The 20,113-nt window shown below is 35.3% G+C and overlaps 3 protein-coding genes across 4 annotated transcripts; 1 reads left to right on the top strand and 2 right to left on the bottom strand.

Annotated features, from left to right (window-relative positions):
* Positions 1-307: 307 nt before the first annotated feature.
* Positions 308-2,809, bottom strand: LOC103965874 (protein CURVATURE THYLAKOID 1A, chloroplastic). Its single transcript, XM_048565106.1, has 5 exons — positions 2,601-2,809; positions 1,303-1,400; positions 1,042-1,149; positions 826-897; positions 308-561 (listed from the first exon to the last, which is right to left on the bottom strand). The coding sequence occupies exons 1-5, from the start codon at positions 2,743-2,745 to the stop codon at positions 496-498; spliced, it is 489 nt and encodes a 162-aa protein (XP_048421063.1). The 5' UTR covers positions 2,746-2,809; the 3' UTR covers positions 308-495.
* Positions 2,810-9,028: 6,219 nt separating this feature from the next.
* On the top strand, positions 9,029-10,884 carry LOC125468755. Its single transcript, XM_048565105.1, has one exon. It carries the CDS (start codon positions 9,884-9,886, stop codon positions 10,778-10,780), a length of 897 nt encoding a protein of 298 aa, XP_048421062.1. The 5' UTR covers positions 9,029-9,883; the 3' UTR covers positions 10,781-10,884.
* A 4,932-nt stretch (positions 10,885-15,816) lies between these two features.
* On the bottom strand, positions 15,817-18,641 carry LOC125468741 (GDSL esterase/lipase At4g01130-like). Of its 2 annotated transcripts, none has more exons than XM_048565068.1 (5): positions 18,282-18,641; positions 17,436-17,657; positions 17,176-17,333; positions 16,519-16,783; positions 15,817-16,219 (listed from the first exon to the last, which is right to left on the bottom strand). In XM_048565068.1, exons 1-5 carry the CDS (start codon positions 18,601-18,603, stop codon positions 15,951-15,953), a joined length of 1,236 nt encoding a protein of 411 aa, XP_048421025.1. In that variant the 5' UTR covers positions 18,604-18,641; the 3' UTR covers positions 15,817-15,950. The 2 variants fall into 2 exon arrangements, with proteins under 2 accessions (XP_048421025.1, XP_048421024.1); XM_048565067.1 differs by having other exon boundaries at positions 15,817-16,240; positions 18,282-18,571.
* Between the last annotated feature and the right edge of the window lie 1,472 nt (positions 18,642-20,113).

Here is a 20,113-nt window from a genome sequence, read left to right as displayed (position 1 = left end):
GGTTTCGTTGAGATGTATTTTAATTATCTTGTTTGGAAGTTCTTTTAAAATGATTAAAAGCGCTTTTGGCAAAAGTGTTTTTCCAAAATTCACTTGCAACATTACCAAAGATTGGTTCCGAAAGCACTTTCATCAAAAGCGCTTTTAATCGTTTCAAAAACACTTCCAAACAAGTCATTCTTACTGAAGCCTCTTATGACATCGATTTTCAATTTAAACTAGCTCACAATTTTTAAGTAATGACCAACAATTTTGAAAGAAGTAAAAATCTAACTAGAAGTGCTAGAGCCAATTCCAACAGACCCACTGACATAAAATTGCCAAATCTCATTTCAAAGGTGAAGTCTGGGAGCACATTAACATGACTACAACAATAAATCAAATAAAAACCTATTTTTGATTACAGGACACAAATGCCTCTCACAGCGGACATACATGAATCAGAACGAAAGGATGGCGACGATAAATGTACTTTTGACACCGCGTCAAGTGGATCTATTCAGTTCCAGCAATCTTCTTCTTCAGCGCTTCAATGTCTGTAGCTAGTTCTTTTCTGCTTGACTGAGGGTGATACCAAATACAAAATGCACTTGTTAGAATTATCGAGTGCTTAGATGCAGAAAGAAAATATGTTATAACCATTAAAATCGTTGATGGATGGACGGGGGAATTGCGTGAATGACATGACCAAGAGAAAACAGGGTACAAGATCCTATAACGGGGCAAATATGAAAAGAAAAACAGATCTTATTTCCTGTAAAGGAATGCATCCTGCTTTTAGAAAACAGAAATAGGTCAACTTTCCGTTGGGAGTTTTAAACTAACCTTGAAGAGTAGGTAACGGTAGACAAACCATCCAGTGTATCCTAGCCCTACCAACTCCAGGACCTTTGGAAGCTGAAGGCCAATTCAGAGTAGTTCAATTAATTCAATGACACGCACAAAGTTGTAAGTTGAAAAATAGATTCATCATTTTCCATAATCAAATGGACTCAAAATTGAAGAAGCTAGAGGTATGTGGTTTCCAGAGAAATCACTTACAAGTGGCACTGAATTGACGGCGCCAACAACTATTGAGGACAACCACACAGCGACTATCGCCCCACCTCCATATAGAAGTAGTGTAGACTTATTTTCAACTGCATCCCACTGGTAAGAAGAATATAAAGGCAATTATTTTTAAACCAACTATTGGATTCACTTCATCAAGGAAAGTCATAACAAAATAGCTGTAAGTAGCAGAAACTTAGAAAATGATTGTCATAAGATTCAATACAAAGGAGAACAAAAAGCTCTTCTTACCTTCTCCTTCAAGTCTGATAAAAGTTCATCAGTGTCCACGGATGTGGATGTCTCGTCTGAAGATGAAGCTCTGGCCGGAAGAGAAAGCCTCCGGGACCCTTTGAAAGAAAAACAATCATTGCTTAAGCTTATAATTAACACATTCTTAACAGTTTATATAAAGAGTGAAAAAGTGATAGAAAAACTAAGTATATCAATGATTTGCTCTAAGCTTAATCAATTATTTTTATCTTTCAAATGTTCTGCCAAACCGAAAAGACAAAAATTCACTCCAAAGGTTTTTAAAAATATCATCTTTGTTTGCATGTGTTGGATTGCGCATAAGTGCTCTAGAGTTGCAGCAAGTTTGGAGCAATATATGAGATCGGTCAATTCCTACTCTACTATATGACTGTTGCCTTTTCACAGAACGGCATACTTGAGTCCCACAACCTATATCAACAACTATCAAATAAACATGACATGCGTCAACTTGGCTGCGAAGGCGTTATTTCCACTTCACAGTTTGAGCACCAAGGTTCCCTTCTCCTACCATTTGATCAAAGCTATGAAAGGTATTGAAGTGGAATTGGAGCCTGGAAGCAAAAAATAGCGGTTTTAAGTTCATTTACTTGGAATGCTGTCAATGAACCAAATCAACTATAAGCCTAAATGCTTGGATACCTAAACACATGTTAAAAACCAAAAACATCTGACACTCATTCCCACCCTTAAATTCTATTGAGACTAGTTCCGTATGAAACTAAAGACGGAATCTTGAAGCCCCATTCTAAAGTAAGTTACTATCGCAATAATCCAACTTAACCAACTAAGATACATCCATTCCTTCTCGTAACTTCTGCATACCTAGTATATCCACCAGATTCCTCCTAATCAATGCCTCTCAAATAAAACTTTAAGCACCAGCACAGCAATGCAGGACAGTTATCTTAGTCTCAATCAACACCCTACTTTGAAAAAATCGAAACAGCAAGCTTCAAAACCTCTGCTTTAACAACCAGAACCAAGATTTTACCTTTCCTCTACATCTATTAGCTGGAGAAATATAGAAAAACAACAGAATAAAAATTCTTCCTTCATGAATTACTACAATTTCCAAAACATTAACAACTAAAAGCAGGGAACATACTAGCAGATAATTCCATTGAGACCCACATAACAAATTTCAAAATAAATAAAAATCACAAACAAATTTCCCTCCCACCCACATTTCCTCAGCAACCCAAAAGAGCAAGTGAAAAAAAACCATGTTGGTTAAGAAATAAACTTAAAAAATACAAGCTTGAGAAGTAGCTCACCTGAGAAGGATTTAAGAGGGAAGGAAGAAGGGGAGGAGGAGAGGCGAGGAGGGAGGTAAGGTAAGGCGGAGTAGCAGGTGGGTTTGGTGGGGAAACGTGGGATGAAGACGGCGGTGGCCGCCATGGTTGAGGCTGTCGCTGCCATGAGTATCGAGTCGTATCGTCAGCTGCTTGACTTTGTTGATTGCTTCGGTTGCCTGCAACGATTTGTTTATTTTCCCTCAAAGTGTTGGGTGTAGGTTCGTTCGTTATCCTCGCAGGGTACCTCAGTCTCATTGGAGAGCTTGACACGTGGCATAATAAACCTTTTTGATTGGGTGGTTCCCTATCTGAAATCCACGTTTGAGGTCTCCTTTTGTCAAAGCTCAAAACAAAATACTCTCTCTTTTACTTGAAATGCCTCTTTTTCTGGTTAATGTTATGAAAGAGCAAAGATGCTAAATTTTGAGATTCTTGGATGCCACACAAGTTGTGTGCAGCTATATGTTTGTTTCTCTTATTATGCAATTAGATATGTTGCTGAGCTAACAACTCTAAGACCGAGATAATATGTAAGTCAAATTTAAAGGAGCTTGATATGTGAGCCACCTGGATTTCAGCTACCTTGACCATGAGTACTTATGAACCCATTAGATCATGCATTTGAACTATAATGTATGACATTACAATAAATTCGTAAGTTTATGTATATAATTGTAATGTTTTAAATTTGAGGTACCTAAACTTTAAGGTGTAAACTGTAATTTAGATCAAAGGTATTTCGGATTTCCCAAGACACACACTTAAAAGAGAATCCCAAAACTAAAAATGCTAGGTCATGTTTAATTATTTTATATAATCTTTTTTAAGTTGAAGGGCAGTGAGTTCATACTTGAACCCTCTCTAACAATAAAACGTTGAAAAATATTACTAAACTAATAACTAATCGGTAAGTATAGTTAAGTTGTCCTATGTTTCTACGCAAGATTATCATGATATTATTCAATTTAATCATAATAGTTCACCCCTAAAAAATTTAACTAGTATTCAATCTAGCTATAATAATCTAGTTACCTATTGTGTTCGAATCAAATACTGAGTATTAGAGAATTTGGAAATCCTCACTTAGGCACCTAGGTTGTGCGTCCACCATATGACAGTATAATGACGAGACATTATTTACATATTATGAATATAGTTAGGTTAACGTTGTCAATATACTATCTGCCTGGTCTTGCACAAACCATGTACACAACGGAGGTGAACGTTGAATACACGTGTGAGAAAAAAGAGTAACGCGCAAGGTTTGAAGTGTCAACTATTTGTTCCAAATGATTGTTTAGGTTATTGTTTCTGTAAAACCAACCCAATTCAAGAAAGTATATGGGCTTCTTTGAGAGGCTTGGGCTGTTAATGAACCACTACATAGGCCCAATTGAGTCTGTTTTTGTTTTTGTTTTTTTGTTTTGGTTTGTCGAACCCCAATTGAGTCATTGACACACCTCAAAAATATGTCTTAACAACAGAAGCAACAATTTTAAATCGTAATCAAGGACGCCCCAGTTATGATTAGTGACCTTATTAAAGAAATATAATGAAAAAGACTGTCATGCTGGCAGTGAGCAGTTTTTCTGCAAGACTACAAGCTAATTTCATGTGTTGAGGTTTGTTAATATAAATGAAAAACACAAATTTGGATCATTGGTTAGCCTAGAACTCTTAACTCAAATGGTACTTAGTTATGACAGAAATTAGGAAGGTGGTACAACAATTGCTCAAAACTAATTTTAATGCACCGATGATTTCTAATTAACAAGTGTAATTCTAAAAGACACTAGGCACTAGTCGGGTAGTATGCTGAGGTCTAGCATCTCGGCCAATTTACATGAATATATAATATAAATAAGTGACTATTTATACTTTTTTTTTAGTATAATGATATATTTTACACTAGAGAGATACTGAGTGACAGTGCCTATTATACTTCAAAAAAAAAAAAAATACTTGTATTGGGAATAAACAAAGATAAAAAAATGGAATAAAAGCCAATGAGCTTAGTAAATATTAGACCTGGCATTCGTGTCGTGTTTCTCGTGTTTGTGTCGTTTTCGTGTCATACCCGATAGCTTAACGGGTCGTGTCGTGTAATACCTGTTAAAGTAAACAGGTAATATGACCCGACCCGAAATCAACCCGTTAATATTATCAGGTAATATGACCCAACCCGTTACCCGTTAAGAAAATTATATTTTAAATCAATAAAAATGAAAAGAAAAACATAATTTGACCCAAAAAAATGTAAACCATAATATTAAATTAGTATATACATACTAAATTTCGGAGTTGACCCCTTAATGAAAGTTGTAAAGCTTTTCATTACGAGTGATTACATTTTTCACACTTATTATTATTAATTTTTCACTCAAATAAATAACATTGTTCATGAGATTTGGAGGGTTTTAAAAATCTACACTTATTTATACTTTCATCAAGTATAACATAAGATTTTATGGTATCCACTAGTGTAAATATTTTAAATTGAAGATCGAATTCATTCATTGTATTCATATAGGGTCAATGAGTGTAGCTGTAAAAAATCATCAAAATCGGAGTTAAAATAACCGTTAAATCGTAATTTTTCGTTTATAACCGTCGAAAAGTTTTGTCTCATTACTTGATCTTTGAATGTTTGTTTTTTTTGCAATTTTTGGCGTATGCGATCTCGAAGCATATATTAACAAGTTTGACGGTTGGATCGTTGAAATTAGTTTCGTAGGATGCGTATCCCATCAAAACAATAGATTCACTAACACTAAAGAGTTTATTTATACTTTCATCAAGTATAACATAAGATTTTGTGGTATCCACTAATGTAAATATTTTAAATTGAAGATCGAATTCATTCATTGTATTCATTTAGGGTCAAGGAGTGTAGCTGTAAAAAATCATCAAAATCGGAGTTACAATAACCGTTAAATCGTGATTTTTCGTTTATAACCATGGAAAAATTTTGTTTCATTACTTGATCTCTGAATGTTTGTTTTTTGCAATTTTTGGCGTATGCGATCTCGAAGCATATATAAACAAATTTGACGGTTGGATCGTTGAAATTAGTTTCGTAGGATGCGTGTCACATCAAAACGATAAATTCACTAACACTTAAGAGTTTATTTATACTTTCATCAAGTATAACATAAGATTTTGTGGTATCCACTAGTGTAAATATTTTAAATTGAAGATCGAATTCATTCATTGTATTTGTTTAGGGTCAAGGAGTGTATCTGTAAAAAAACATCAAAATCGGAGTTAAAATAACCGTTAAATCGTGATTTTTCATGTATAACCGTCGAAAAGTTTTGTCTTATTACTTGATCTCTGAATGTTTTTTTTTTTGCAATTTTTGGCGTATGCGATCTTGAAGCATATATAAACAAGTTTGATGGTTAGATCGTTGAAATTAGTTTCGTAGGATGCGTATCCCATCAAAACGATAGATTCACTAACACTTAAGAGTTTATTTATACTTTCATCAAGTATAACATAAGATTTTGTGGTATCCACTAGTGTAAATATTTTAAATTGAAGATCGAATTCATTCATTGTATTCATTTAGGGTCAAGGAGTGTAGCTGTAAAAAATCATCAAAATCGGAGTTATAATAACCGTTCAACCGTGATTTTTCGTTTATAACCGTCGAAAAGTTTTGTCTCATTACTTGATCTTTGAATGTTTGTTTTTTGCAATTTTTGGCGTATGCGATCTCGAAGCATATATAAACAAGTTTGACGGTTGGATCGTTGAAATTAGTTTCGTAGGATGCGTATCACATCAAAACGATAGATTCACTAACACTTAAGAGTTTATTTATACTTTCATCAAGTATAACATAAGATTTTGTGGTATCCACTAGTGTAAATATTTTAAATTGAAGATCGAATTTATTCATTGTATTTATATAAGATCAAGGAGTGTAGCTGTAAAAAATCATCAAAATCAAAGTTAAAATAACCGTTAAATCGTGATTTTTCATTTATAACCGTCGAAAAGTTTTGTCTAGTTACTTGATCTCTAAATGTTTGTTTTTTGCAATTTTTTGTGTATGCAATCTCGAAATATGTATAAACAAGTTTGACGGTTGGATCATTGAAATTAGTTTCATAGGATGTGTATCCTATCAAAACGATACATTAACTAATACTTAAGAGCTTATTTATACTTTCATTAAGTATAACATAAGATTTGTGGTATCCACTAGTGTAAATATTTTAAATTGAAGATCAAATTCATTCATTGTATTCATATAAGGTCAAGGAGTGTAGCTGTACAAAATCATCAAAATCAGAGTTAAAATAACCGTTAAATCGTGATTTTTCGTTTCTAACCGTTGAAATGTTTTGTCTCATTACTTCATCTCTGAATGTTTGTTTTTTGCAATTTTTTGGAGTATGCGATCTCGAAGCATGTATAAACAAGTTTGACGGTTGGATTGTTGAAATTAGTTTTGTAGGATACGTATCCCGTCAAAACGATAAATTCACTAACACTTAAGAGTTTATTCATACTTTCATCATTTTGATGGGTTATGCATTGATGTTATACTTAATGAAAGTATAAATAAACTTTAAGCGTCAGTGAATCTTATCGTTTTGATGACTTGGAATAAATATATTAATTATTTATATATTTGAAGTGTTAATTAGACTATGTTTCAATTAGTATGTGATGATATTTAATAATAAAATTACATTTATGTTTTTTATTACGTATTTTATTTTTATTCAAGTTAAAATGTTATAAGAGATAAAAAAAAGAAAAAAAAAGATGGTTATTTTTTTTCTTTGGGTTAAACATTAGGCGGGAAATGGATGGATATAGGTTGCAAAATTTCCCAAACATTAGGTGGGAAATGGATGAAACTCTTGAAATATTAGGCGGGAAATTAATTATTATAATTTTTTTTTATGTTTTTGGTATTTTTAAATTACTTGATATTTTTATTTTTAATGTGTTTTATGATTTTTAATCTCAATCCTTGCCTATAATATACTATAAAAATAAATAAATAAATAAAACTTAAATTTTAAAATTTATATAGAATAATAATAGAATAATAATTAATAAACAATATATACATATTCATTATATCTATTGCATTTTATAGTAAGTTTTTTTTAGTAGTTTAAAAAATTAAAATCATCAAAATAGCATTTTTCTTATCGTGTCGAAACAGGTTACCCGCGTGTCACTTTCGTGTAAACCTGTTAAGGACCCGTTATTAACGGGTTATTATCGTGTGACCCGATAATGACCCGATTAGTTATCGTGTTGACCCGAAACCCGTTATTTTCGTGTCGTTTACGTGTCGTGTTAACGGGTCGTGTAATAAATTGCTAGGTCTAGTAAATATACAATTTAAAAGCCAAAAGCCAATAAGCTAAGTTAGCAAATTAACAAATTACAAATATAAGGAAGAGTTTCCACAACTACTTGTTCTAATTCAAAAGCCTCCTTATTTTGATTTAGTAAGCATTAATTATTTAATTAGAAAAAAACTTAATTAGTTAATGAAAAAAAACTTGAAACCGCCTAGTGTGTCAACTAGACTGCCTAGCGGCCGTCTAGACCTCCTGGATCGTCTAAGTTGCCGCCCAGTTCTTCCGATTTTAGTAACTATTTTTACAACTTTATTGTCCGTAAACAATACACCCGAATTTGAATTTTAGTATAAAAATAATTTGTACAAAATTATCACAGACTCTCACTATCAAATACCTAAGTGCCGACTAGGCCCATTTTTAAAACACTTTTAACAATTACCTCTTGACCTTCCGTCCCTTTGATGTTGTTATTAAACAGTTGACTAAGCCAATTCTTTTGGCGATAAAATTGGAAATGGAAATGGACCTTTTGACCACTGACCAACATGCTTGATTAAATATGAAATGGAGTGACAACTTTATTCTATAAAAAAATTGCAATTTAGTAAAATTTCCACAGATTAAATCTTTATTATTGCCCTATTTATTTATTCATTGTTGTGGTTGGATATTGGAATCTTTACCAATTTCTTAATTTTAAGTATGGGATATGACATTTGAAACAAACCACTACAAAGGCCAACTCAAATCATGGGCAGCTTCCCTTCTACAGTTGTATTAAACTATGCTAAATCTCTTTACATAAAATTATAATAAGTCTTGAGGAGAAAAAGAGAGAGAAAAGAAAGAAATACGCAGCTGTATGCACTATGAAACATGAAATCAAGGGACTATATTTTTGTTTCTCAATGCATAACTAAAATGTATATTTTTGTACGAGAACTTATATGTCACAAGTGATTTATTGTATATTTTTGTGTCTTTGTCTCATTTTTCACATAAAAAGTGATATATGTAACCCTGTAATAAGTAAATTCTTCTGCTTTGCTTGTCCTTCCTTTTATTCTTTTCCCTTTTTTATCTTAATTTTTTCTTTTTTGAGTTTCTTTGTGCCAAGAGGGTTGCCTAAAATAATGCTCAACTGTAGACTTTAGAAGGTCCAGAGTTTCTGTCTTGTATTGTGGAACTATAACCCTCCAAAGCATTTGCTAGCACAAGCAACCAAGCCACTCCCTGTCTTTCCTTCATCAACTAATTCAACCAACTAGGAATTTAAAAGAAACAAAAACTAAAAACAAAAATTGACAATTGTAATAGTAACATAACATCTTTTTTTATGATCAACAATTAAAATAACATCTTAAACAACTCATCCATTGGACACCTTCTTATTTGGTGCCCAACTAGCATGGACTTTCCATATGCATAGAATACATTCCACAAACAACAACCAGAACTCTTCCAAATCCCATATCTTCCTCTCCCCCATTTCTCCTCCATCAACCTCTCCAATACATCCCCAACGCCTGCCCTCTATTTCCTAGGAAAAACTCCAAAAACATCGCGACGAAACGAGTATGTTTTTGGAGAATTCAGACTCATACAGCAGGCTGTCATTTTGCAGAATATTCATTTGGTGATGTGATTTTGGTTTACCTTCTCAAAACCTAAGTCAAGATTACATATCTCTTGATTTCTTGGGCATATTCTGCAGACACCTAATACCTCTTTCATTTCACCGTGCAAATTGTTTATTGCCTTTTAAATTGTGGAGTTTTTATAGATTCTTTATTTGTTTATGAATTGTGGAAGCTTTGTATAATAGGAACTTTCATGGATGTGGAATACAGATGGATATATGCGATTTCAATCCAAGAAGAATTTAACAACAAAATCACAAGGAGACTTCCAGGGTTGCATTGATTGATGGAGTTCTTCAACTGGTACATAATCTGGCTGATGATCTTATTTTCTCTGTCATCGCCATCACCGTCATTCATGCAAGCCTCCAATCGCTATGATCCTTTGTCCTTGACAAATTTTCTCCATGATTATGCAAATGCAAGCCTAAGGAACCTGCACACTGGCACGCTGTACAATATTTCTCTCCCGGCTAATTTTTCTGGCATGGAAGCTTCATTTGTTAGGATCCTTAGTGCAAAGTTTTGGAGTAGAGGTGCAAATTTCAGTTCATTTTATATCCCACCAAAGGTTATACCATTACCTTCTGGCAGAAGGTTAGCTATAGTGTTTGAAAATTTAGGCAATTGGTCTTCACTTTACTACAAAGTATCAAATTACACATTGGTTGCTCCTGTTGTTGGATTCATGGCTTATGATTCTCCAAATGCAACTGTAATTGGCAACCAGAAGCTCACGTTCACTGCCGACGGTGACCCCATCACAATCCGGTTTCCTCACATTGATGCTGCGCAAGGGGAAAATATGACACGAAAATGTGTCCAATTTGGTGATTGGGGGACCTTTGAGATCACGAACATGACTAGTGAAAATGAGTGCATTACACGTGGTATAGGGCATTTTAGCATTGTTGTTGCATCCCCGCCAACACCAGCACCGGCGCCAGGGAAGAAAAAGAGGAACCGGAAATGGTTTGTGGTTGGAATTGTGTTTGGGTTAGCATTTTTAGGGTTGGTAATGATAGTCACATTCAAGTTACTGACGAAGAGGAAACTTAAATCTATGGAGAAGCAGTCCGAAAAAGATGTGGCGTTTGATACATTTTGGGTTGGGAGAAGTAAAATGCCTTCTGCATCCATGACTAGAACTCAACCCTACCTTGAACATGAATATGTTCCTTGACCCAAGTTTTATTTTTACTTCTTTTCCTTTGTGTGCTTCTTTCCTTTCCATACAAATTTGTAATAGCGAAGTTAAATTAATTTATGAACTTTAGAACGATGACAGAAACATTATTTCCAAGTTTGTAAGGTCGTACCAATGTGGCTGTTGCATCTTTATTCTTATTTCTCTTATCACATGACTAACAAGTGAGAGGCAACATGGTTTACTTCGCTCCCAAATATATATGGGCTTCTGCAAAATTTGGTAAGTACTTTTTTAAGTTCAATTGAATCCAAAAATTTCACGCATGTATGCTTTATTACTTGGCTGGGTTTCAGAGAAGGGACGGCACCTGGCTTTTGTACCTATAACATTCATCAGATAAAATGTAGAAGCCAAATTTAAAGGCAGAATATAATTTGTAGTTTGCAGTGTTTGAAATTGTAAAAGAGCTACATTCTACATAAACCACCAACCCGATCAACCACCATCGAATAATTTTCGTTGTTTAATGAGAAAATGACCTGGTTTAGCATATAGCTTTATGGCCTATTGTATTCATGACCAGTGAATAGTGAATCCAAAAACCAAGATTCCAGACGGCGTTTTCAAGAATAACCTCATTGTCAACCCGCAAAACGCTGGGTCGGCACCTTAATTATACTTTCTTTACATTAGATTTCCATGCATGTGCCAGTGAATAGGCACATGTTCATTGTTTAGGTATGTAGGAGAAACGATGCAGACGTGGGTTAAGTTTAGTTGCGTGTGGCAATATGTCCGTCCTTTTGCGCTCAAGTTTGCATTTTCTTTCTCATCAATTATAGTAGCTTGGAAAAATATATAATAATAATATAAAAATTATAGAAAAAAAAAAAGACAATTTTGGTTTTATAGTTGTTTTTTTTTTTTTTAAGAAACGATATTGTCTACACTATATGGGTGGGGAGTGAGCTGATGAGTCCATATTATACCATATACTTTACCCTAATTTTAGTATTAATTTATGGGTTATTTTGGTAGAATTTTGATACTTTGTTATGCATTTTCAAGGTAGGACATTCGATTTCCTCTGGAGAAAAAATAATCAAACAGATGAATTTTAGAGTGATTTCAATTGGAGGATGTTCATGAGTCTTTCAAGATAATTCTATCAAAATTTCAGATTTTTCTACCAAGTCATTTGACTGTGGCGATGAAATAAAGGCCCAACGTGCAGCTTTCCCAGTTTGACATTTCTAAATGTTTTGGACATTTTGAAGACGAAGATGGCATATTTGGAGGAAGATTCATTCTGAGGATTTGTAGGGAACGCCTCAATCTTTAAAAAGAGACATTTTGAGACCAAATTGGAGTTGATTTGGTCGGTCAAAAGTTTGATTTTTCGAGAAGTTCGAATTTCAATTTAAATAGAAAACCTTTTATTTCCTAGTTATCTTATTCTATTATATTTCCTAGTTTTTAGAAGATTTTTTCTAGTAAGGATTTTATGTTGCAGTAGTATCAATAAGGCGTATTAGCCATTAGGGTTGAGAGGGGAGAAAGCATCAATACTTTGCTAGGCTTGGAGAGCTTTTGATGACTCAAGTTTATTTTCAAGATATTTTCTATTCATGTTTTTAATAACATTTTATTTTATGATTTTTAGTAACTAATTATGTTTGTTAGGGCGAGGTCACGAGCCTTAGCAAGAATATGTAGTTTCTTTTCAATTTGCTTATGATACTATGCATGCAAGTTTTGAATTATTAATCACCAGTTTAAACTATCTAATTGTCTTGATGATTGGCCACCATTAGGATTTTTTTTTTTGAGTATATCGATATTTTTACACTAAGGGGAGGGGAGTTCGGCTAAACCACACAATAAACAGCCTAATTTGGTATCAAATTCGCCATCCACGAGATTTGAACCCAAGACCTCTCACTTCCAAGTGAAAAAGAATACTACCAGACTATAGTACTGAGTGGCAGGATATTTGGAAAAGTAATTTGATGCTAGGAATACATAAATCATTCCTTCAAAACCTTTTATCATAAAACAGGGCTTATGCATCGTGTCTTTCCTTCACACCCTCGAACAAAATGGTCTAGTTGAGCAAAAACAGTGTCATATTTCCACCGTCACTCACCCATTCTTAAATATTGATCATGCCTTGTCCTCCCTTTGGGTGGAAACTGCCTTCACTACCACATTTATCATCAATCTTCTCCTGTCTGTTGTCATTGGTTAGTCTAGTCCTTATGTCGGTCTTTTTGGTCGTCACCCAAATATGTCCTCTCTGCGTACATTTGGTTGTCCATGTTACCCACACCTAAACTACTAACAAATTGGAATCTTGTTCCAAACAATATGTTTTTGTAGGTTACAACTTGCAATTTAAAGGCAATCAGATTCATATATCTCAATATCTTACCTATGACGAAATTGATTTTCCTCTTGGTTGTATTGCTGCCCTTGCAGCACCATCTACTATGCCTCTTCTTCTGGAACCAAGTCAAGCCTTATCTCAGCAGGCCCTTGCACGATAACCCATATTGTCTCATTCTCTTCTTGCAGCTCCTGCTCACCTGGGCCCAACCCATTCTACCACGTCTTTTGCTCTTGGACCCACACTGCAGTCCACCGCTCTAGGTTTTGTAGCCCATCATGAAAACCACCCTCACGTGCTCTTATAACCCAGCTCGTTCCTGGCTAATGTGCCTCCATCTGGGTCTATTATCTCTAATGTCTCTCAAGCCCCTGCCATACAACCTGCTTGTCCTGCTTCTTCTAATGGGTCGTCTTCACCTATCCAACCATTATGGTCCGTGTCTGTGCAGTCTCATCCGGCCTTACCTCAGTCTCTTCATCCCATGCAGATCGGTCCCGTACTAGTCATTCCGCACCCAAACAATACACCGATGGCACGGTTCATTATCATCTTCCTCATGCCCTCACTGCTTTTCTTGAAAATGGTACATTGTTTCTTGTTCCATCTCATCCCACTCAAAATTTAGTTGGTTGCAAATGAGTAATACAGATGGTTCAATTGAGCATTATAAGGCTTGCTTGGTTGCTAAAGGTTTTCATCAACAATATGGGTTTGATTATGATGAGACGCTCAATCCGGTTGTTAAGCCTGCCACTATTCACCTTGTTCTCAGTTTAGCAATCACTCATGGATGATCCATTCATCAGCTTGATGTAAAAAATGGCTTCCTCCGTGGGTATTTACAGGAAGATGTCGTTATACTCCAACCACCTAACTTTGTCAATCCTCAGCGCCCTCACCATGTCTGTAAGTTACATAAGGCATTTTATGGTCTCAAACAAGCTCCCCGAGCTTGGTTTCAACGGTTCAACACTCTTCTTCTCCGTCATGGCTTTGTGCAAAGCCTAGCCGATCCCTCATTGTTCACATTCCATCATGGTGAAACTCATCTTATCTTATTACTTTACGTGGATGATATTGTATTAACTGGGAATAATTATGTGGCCCTTCGGAAGACCTCGGTCATCTTCGTTATTTTCTGGGTCTTGAGGTTGGTCCTGCTTCAGATGGCCTTCATCTTTCTCAAACTAAATATACTCTTGACTTACTTAAAAGGACAAATATGGGTGATTGAAAGCTATGTAACACCCTCGTAACCTTTCATGCTTAGTTGTCCAATCAAGATGATACCCTGTTCTCTGGTCCATCTGACTTCCATCACTTATCAGGCTCCCTATAATATCTCACTTTAACTCGACCGGACATTGCCTATGCAATGAATCATATTTCTCAGTTCATGTCTCGTCCTACTCATACCATCTTATTTTTGCTAAGCGTATTCTGAAGTATGTCAATGGTTCCATTGAACATGGGATTTCCTTTCGGTGCTCGTCTATTTCTCCTCTCCTTCATGGTTATTCCAATTTTGGTTGGGCTGGTTGTCCGAACACAACCCACACCAGATCGGGATTCTTGATTTTTCATGGCCCTAATTTGATATCTTGGAGCTCCACCAAGCAACCGACTGTTTCTCACTCCAGTGCAAAATCCGGATACAGGGCCTTGGCTCATGCTTGTGCCAAGTCCATTTGGCTTTCTTGTGTTCTCCGTGAACTTTGGTAATCCGGTTGTCTCTCCCACTTTACTATTTTGTGATAACTTGAGTACTACTTATATGGTGGCTAATCATATTTTTCATGCCCGCCCTAAGCACATTGAGCTTGATTATCATTTCGTTTGTGAACAGGTGAAGCTTGGTTCATACAAGGTATAGTTTATTCCATCCACTAATCAACCAACATATGTTTTCACCAATTCCGTCTCCGAAGTTCAACCTACTCTAGTCAAACTTGTCGCTCAACGACAGCCAAGTTTGAGGGGGGCTGTTAGTATAGGAGAATCAAGTCATTTGACTTGTATATATTTGTACCTTGTGTTATCAATCAAATCAATAAAGTTATAGTTCTTAGGTTTAAGGCGAGCCTTGTGTTATCAATCAAATCAATAAAGTTATAGTTCTACAGTTTAACTCTCGGGTTCTGAAGTCGCCTTAAACCTAAAATGAATAAAACACACTATGGAATCCCATAATATAGGGTGAAGTGCCGATTTAGTCATTGAACTATCATCTCAGTGAAAATTAGGTCCATGAATTATTTTTTTGGTAAAATAAGTCCTTAAATTCATTAAAAATTGCTAAATTCATCCCTACTATTGTATCTAAAGCTATTTTATCCAATTTTTCGTCAACTTAAGTCACTTGACACACGTTAGAGTGTAATATTGTTCTTTTCTCGCCTATAAGCCTTTAACATTTCATATAGGTTGCGAATCTAACATTTCATTTACTCTCTAAAGTTAACTCCATACACTATTTCTTTATGTAAAATTACCAATCTACCCTCCAATGTGTATCACATGTAAGTAACGTGACTTAAATTGACAGAAAATTGAATATCATAGCTTCGAATATAATATTGGGGATGTAATTGGCAGTTTTTTATAATTCAAGGACATATTTTTTTGAATAAAAAAAAATAGTTTAGGGACCTAATTTTCACTCAGTTGATAATTTAGGGACTAAATTGGCAAAAGCTTATGAACCAAATACTTTGGAAAACAAAGTTATTACATTCTTGCAGAATGAGATTTGTAGGTAGAGAACACAACCTTTAAAATCCAATCCAATCCAATCTTTGAAAGAAAAAGGATTTCTCAGGCGATACTGTGGAGGTCACAGAACTGCTCAAAGGGAAAGGGAGGGTCTGAGAAAGTGCCGTTGAGGATAGCCAATGTTGTTAGCTTGTTTGCTGCTTCTGTGGCATGGACTCCATCCCAGCTCACATAGTTGTAAGGGTCACTACAAGCAGTTGCAGTCACAGGTCTCCCATTGATCACCTTTGTATTTCCACAAAAAACTTGAGGGTCAAAATTATGGGCACCACCACCATGCCCACAACATGATTTTGTACCATACTTCAAGCCTGTTTCAAAACAAAATAAAACTAGACTTACAACATAAAAATTTACTTGATGACATGAAAATTTCTTGTTGGGCACATTATTTGACATAATATGTTACCAAGAACTGTTCTCTTGTTGGATTGTGTGACAATTAGTAAATTGACTTGTTTTTTAGTGTGTGATCCAGATTTACAGTCTAACAATACAAGTATTTGTTCCTCAATTTAAGTATGGCGAAAAAATAAAATAAAATAAAAACATTTCTCTAATGATATAAAACCTAATTAAATAGTAAAAACCTTGGTGTCAAGAGCTATACCATGAGATGTGGGATGCCTAAAGAGCTCAAGCAAAACAGAGGAGGTATCCACATATATTAGGGAACCATTTGGGAGGGAGCCTCTAGTTTGGTTAAGTGCCTCCTTCAACAACTTGTTGTAGTCCACAACTGCGTTGTTGTAAGCAATTGAGCATCCAAATGCGTCGAGTTCAGAAGGAGGAAGCCCCGCCAACAATGATGGATAACAACCCACTGGTGCCAGATTAAGTACCAGAAATGCACGCCCTCCTAATGCATATAGCTCCTATAAGTTTTGAAAACCAATATAAGCGAAGTGTAAATGTCGTATAGTTTGTTATTATTGTAATGGTAAAGTACTGTTTTCTTGCCAGAAAAATATTTATGCTGACCAAATTGTGAATTTGATTCATATATTTTAACGAAAATTCAATTTCAGTCTTTATAAAAATTATTGTTATATTATTAGACAATCTAAATATTCTCTAAAGTAGAAAAACTTTTCTACACCCGTTGCATGAAACAACGTATCTCACATTTATTATATCATGCGAGGAACACGTGACCATAAATGTGAGAAACCGTTTTATGCAAAAGTATACCTTTTCTCCTTTGATGATCAAGCCTAAAACTCATCTGCTCAACAGAAGGTATATATGGAATTAAGTACTGACTCACCTTGATGGTACCAGCAATTTGAGAGACCACTTGAGGAAGATATTGCTTCACACCACCTACACCAATGGCTGCCAAATTGGAGGTGAAATCGTTTTGGCCAATGTAGAATGTGTAGAGTGATTTCCCAAAAATATCCAGGGAGGGAAGTCTCTTCAGTTCTAAGCAACAACAATCGCCGTCATCAGAACTAACAAAAACTCGCATACATATGTAAATCAAGACAGTTAGTCAAGATTGTGTACCAATTCGTATATGTTTACCTTGTTGATTCGAGGAGTGGTGAAACTCTTCAACTTGGGTCTTGAATGCCTTCATTTGGTTGAGCTGGATGGCCAGAGAGAATGGGCTGATTCCAGTGACAAACAAGGAAGTGTTTGGCAAAAGCACAGTGGATGCTAGTGTTGCATAGTTTGCCCCATGTTTATAATCAGATCCAATTGATTTCAGGTATGGACTTATAAATGGTAACCCTAGAGCTTGAGCTGCCAAGTTCAATACCAAAAAGCATAAAATCAGGACATATATCTGCTGTTATGTACTTTTGCTTTGACACTAATACACATCTTCGTGCTATCAATATCACGTGACGTAAACACAGTGTGCTCTAACAAATATTGCATTGCTCTAAAAGTTCCACACAACGTACAATTGGTTTAGCTTAGCTCGGAGACATGCATATGTAAGTTAAGTCAATTGATCAGGGCAATGTGTCATCTATATGCTCTCAATTAAAATCTCCTTCTATCATCCAAAAAGATAGGTATAACTTCACCTATGATGGCTTAGATATTTTCTATATCATTAGTGATATAATTAGTGATGTAAAGGAAAAGAACAATAAATGTCTACTGATTAGTCAAAACTTTGTCTAGCTGTGGAGTCTTTGTCTTGTGGTATAAAAGGGCCTAATAAAACAATCCAACTGACCTGTCAAATGTAGGGCCTCCTATATCCTACAGGATTAGGAAAATATCAAGCCAAATGACAAAATTGCTGAACGAATACAAGCACTAAACAGGCTTGAACTATGACCTCCTAATCAACTAAGTCCCCGTTTGGCTGATAAAGTAGTGCAAGAACACCAGACCGAGGGTTGTGTGAGTTACCTAGAAAATCAACAATGAGCCTCCCATCTGTAGCCCGACCAACAGGTCTCTTGAAGTATGTCATGCCATTGGGTCCAGATTGCGCCGGAAAAGCTGCCCAAAATCCCCCTGTATCTGAGTTCGAATCTCCAAAATTGAAAATTCCCTCGAATTCACATTTAGAGTGACCTAAACAACTCAAAGTTGCCACCACTGTCATCCATACGATTAAAATCTTGTGGAGCACACAAATTTTTGGTACACACGGGCTCATTTTCTCAGTAGCAGATAGAATTGACTGGTATATAATACCAAGCCTTCTCCAGTATATATATATACACATATATATAAGGTGAGGCACATAATTACACACAGGCCCATTTTTTCAGACGCGTGAAACTTTAGCTCCACCATGTGTCGGTCATGCTATGAATTGTCCCACATAGGTTGTTGCCCACAATTGATGTATACGTTGATTGACAATTATTTTCAATTCCTAAAATACTTTTGTGGAGCCAAAAATAGTCACAAGGCAACATATGGATTTTTGAACAAAAGATGACAAAATTACCCTTGAGGCATAACGGGATTCCTACACGCAAGCAGCGGGCATTCATTCCTCAACAAAGTCGAAAATGCCCAAAATAGATAACAATTTGAACCTATTTTATCAAATCCCATTTACAAGGTAATTCCCAAAACCTATCTCATTCCATATATTTTCTACTGCATTATTTAGCTAATCAATTAGTTAAATAATTTATTCATTCCATAATTCCTAAAACATTCCTTCTAAAAACATAATAATTGACTAATTAATGGGTTAATTGCCTAATTAATCCATTAAATGTCAATTAAGTCACCCAATTAACCACAAAATATACCCCAAATTCCCAAAAGGCCGGGCACCCTGGTTGATCTCATCATATTTACCTATTTCATCATACTAATTAGCTAGTTAATTTGGCAATAATTCTATTTGCTAAATTAACTAGTCAATTATTCCCGTAACTGCTAAATTCAACCTAAATCAAGAATCTAGCCCACAAAATGAGCTAGGTGGCTGGTCCTCTCTCACCCAAAGAGGCCGGCCATTCTCCTATAAAAAGGTTCATATTTTCTCCAAAATACACTTCCAATTCTCTTGTGAAAACTCTCTAAAATTCTCAAACACTTTCTCTCTAAATTCTAACTTTGGCATCGGAGGTTCTTCGGCCAAAGCGTCCCCCCCCCCCCCCCCCCACCAAATTCATCGTGGGCGCGTGAGGTTCTTGGCCTTGACCAAAGGTGTTAATTGTTTTGTAGGTGCAATTTTGTCTAAGATCAAGGAGGAAGAAATTTGCATCCACAACTTTCAAGTTCGAATATCCTACCTCTGTCAAAAGAAAATACATGCCGTGAATTCTTCCTATAATTTATGGCATAGTTGTTCTAGATATATTTCAAATCTTGAAGACTGACTTGTTTGATTGAGAATTTTTTGTATAGAAAACTAGAGAGTAAATTGTAGCAATGGTCCCTCAACTTTAATCAAATTGGAGCAATGGTCCCTCAACTAAAAATACATTACCATTGGTCCCTCAACTTATCAAAATGTGTACCTATAGTCGTTTTCATTAATTTTGTCAAAATTTTGTCAAAATAAGTTATGTTAGGATAACCATTTATATAATAAGGGTCCCTCAATTCATCAAAGTGTGTAATTAGGGTCATTTTCGTCAACTACGTCAAAATTTTTGTCAAAACGAGTTATGTTGGAAGGACCATTGCTACAATTGGGTTAAAGTTACGAGACCATTCTCCAGTTGAATTAAAATTGAGGGATCAGTGGTAATGGATTTTTAGTTGAGGGA

Source organism: the organism of the source record quoted next, unplaced genomic scaffold (assembly GCF_019419815.1).
Source record: "Pyrus x bretschneideri cultivar Hongxiangsu unplaced genomic scaffold, Pyrus_bretschneideri_v1 Contig4, whole genome shotgun sequence".
NCBI lineage: Eukaryota > Viridiplantae > Streptophyta > Magnoliopsida > Rosales > Rosaceae > Pyrus > Pyrus x bretschneideri.
This window is presented reverse-complemented; position numbering and strand designations above follow the sequence as displayed.

Coding starts and splice junctions, on each gene's coding strand:
- LOC103965874 (XM_048565106.1), bottom strand. CDS start 2,745: ATGGCAGCGACAGCCTCAACCATGGCGGCCACCGCCGTCTTCATCCCA. Junction 898..1,041: donor CCGTCAATTCAGTGCCACTT/GTAAGTGATTTC, acceptor ATTGGCCTTCAG/CTTCCAAAGGTCCTGGAGTT. Junction 562..825: donor ACCGTTACCTACTCTTCAAG/GTTAGTTTAAAA, acceptor TATCACCCTCAG/TCAAGCAGAAAAGAACTAGC.
- LOC125468755 (XM_048565105.1), top strand. CDS start 9,884: ATGGAGTTCTTCAACTGGTACATAATCTGGCTGATGATCTTATTTTCT.
- LOC125468741 (XM_048565068.1), bottom strand. CDS start 18,603: ATGTGTATATATATATACTGGAGAAGGCTTGGTATTATATACCAGTCA. Junction 17,334..17,435: donor CCACTCCTCGAATCAACAAG/GTAAACATATAC, acceptor GTTGTTGCTTAG/AACTGAAGAGACTTCCCTCC. Junction 16,220..16,518: donor TAGGCATCCCACATCTCATG/GTATAGCTCTTG, acceptor GTTTTGAAACAG/GCTTGAAGTATGGTACAAAA.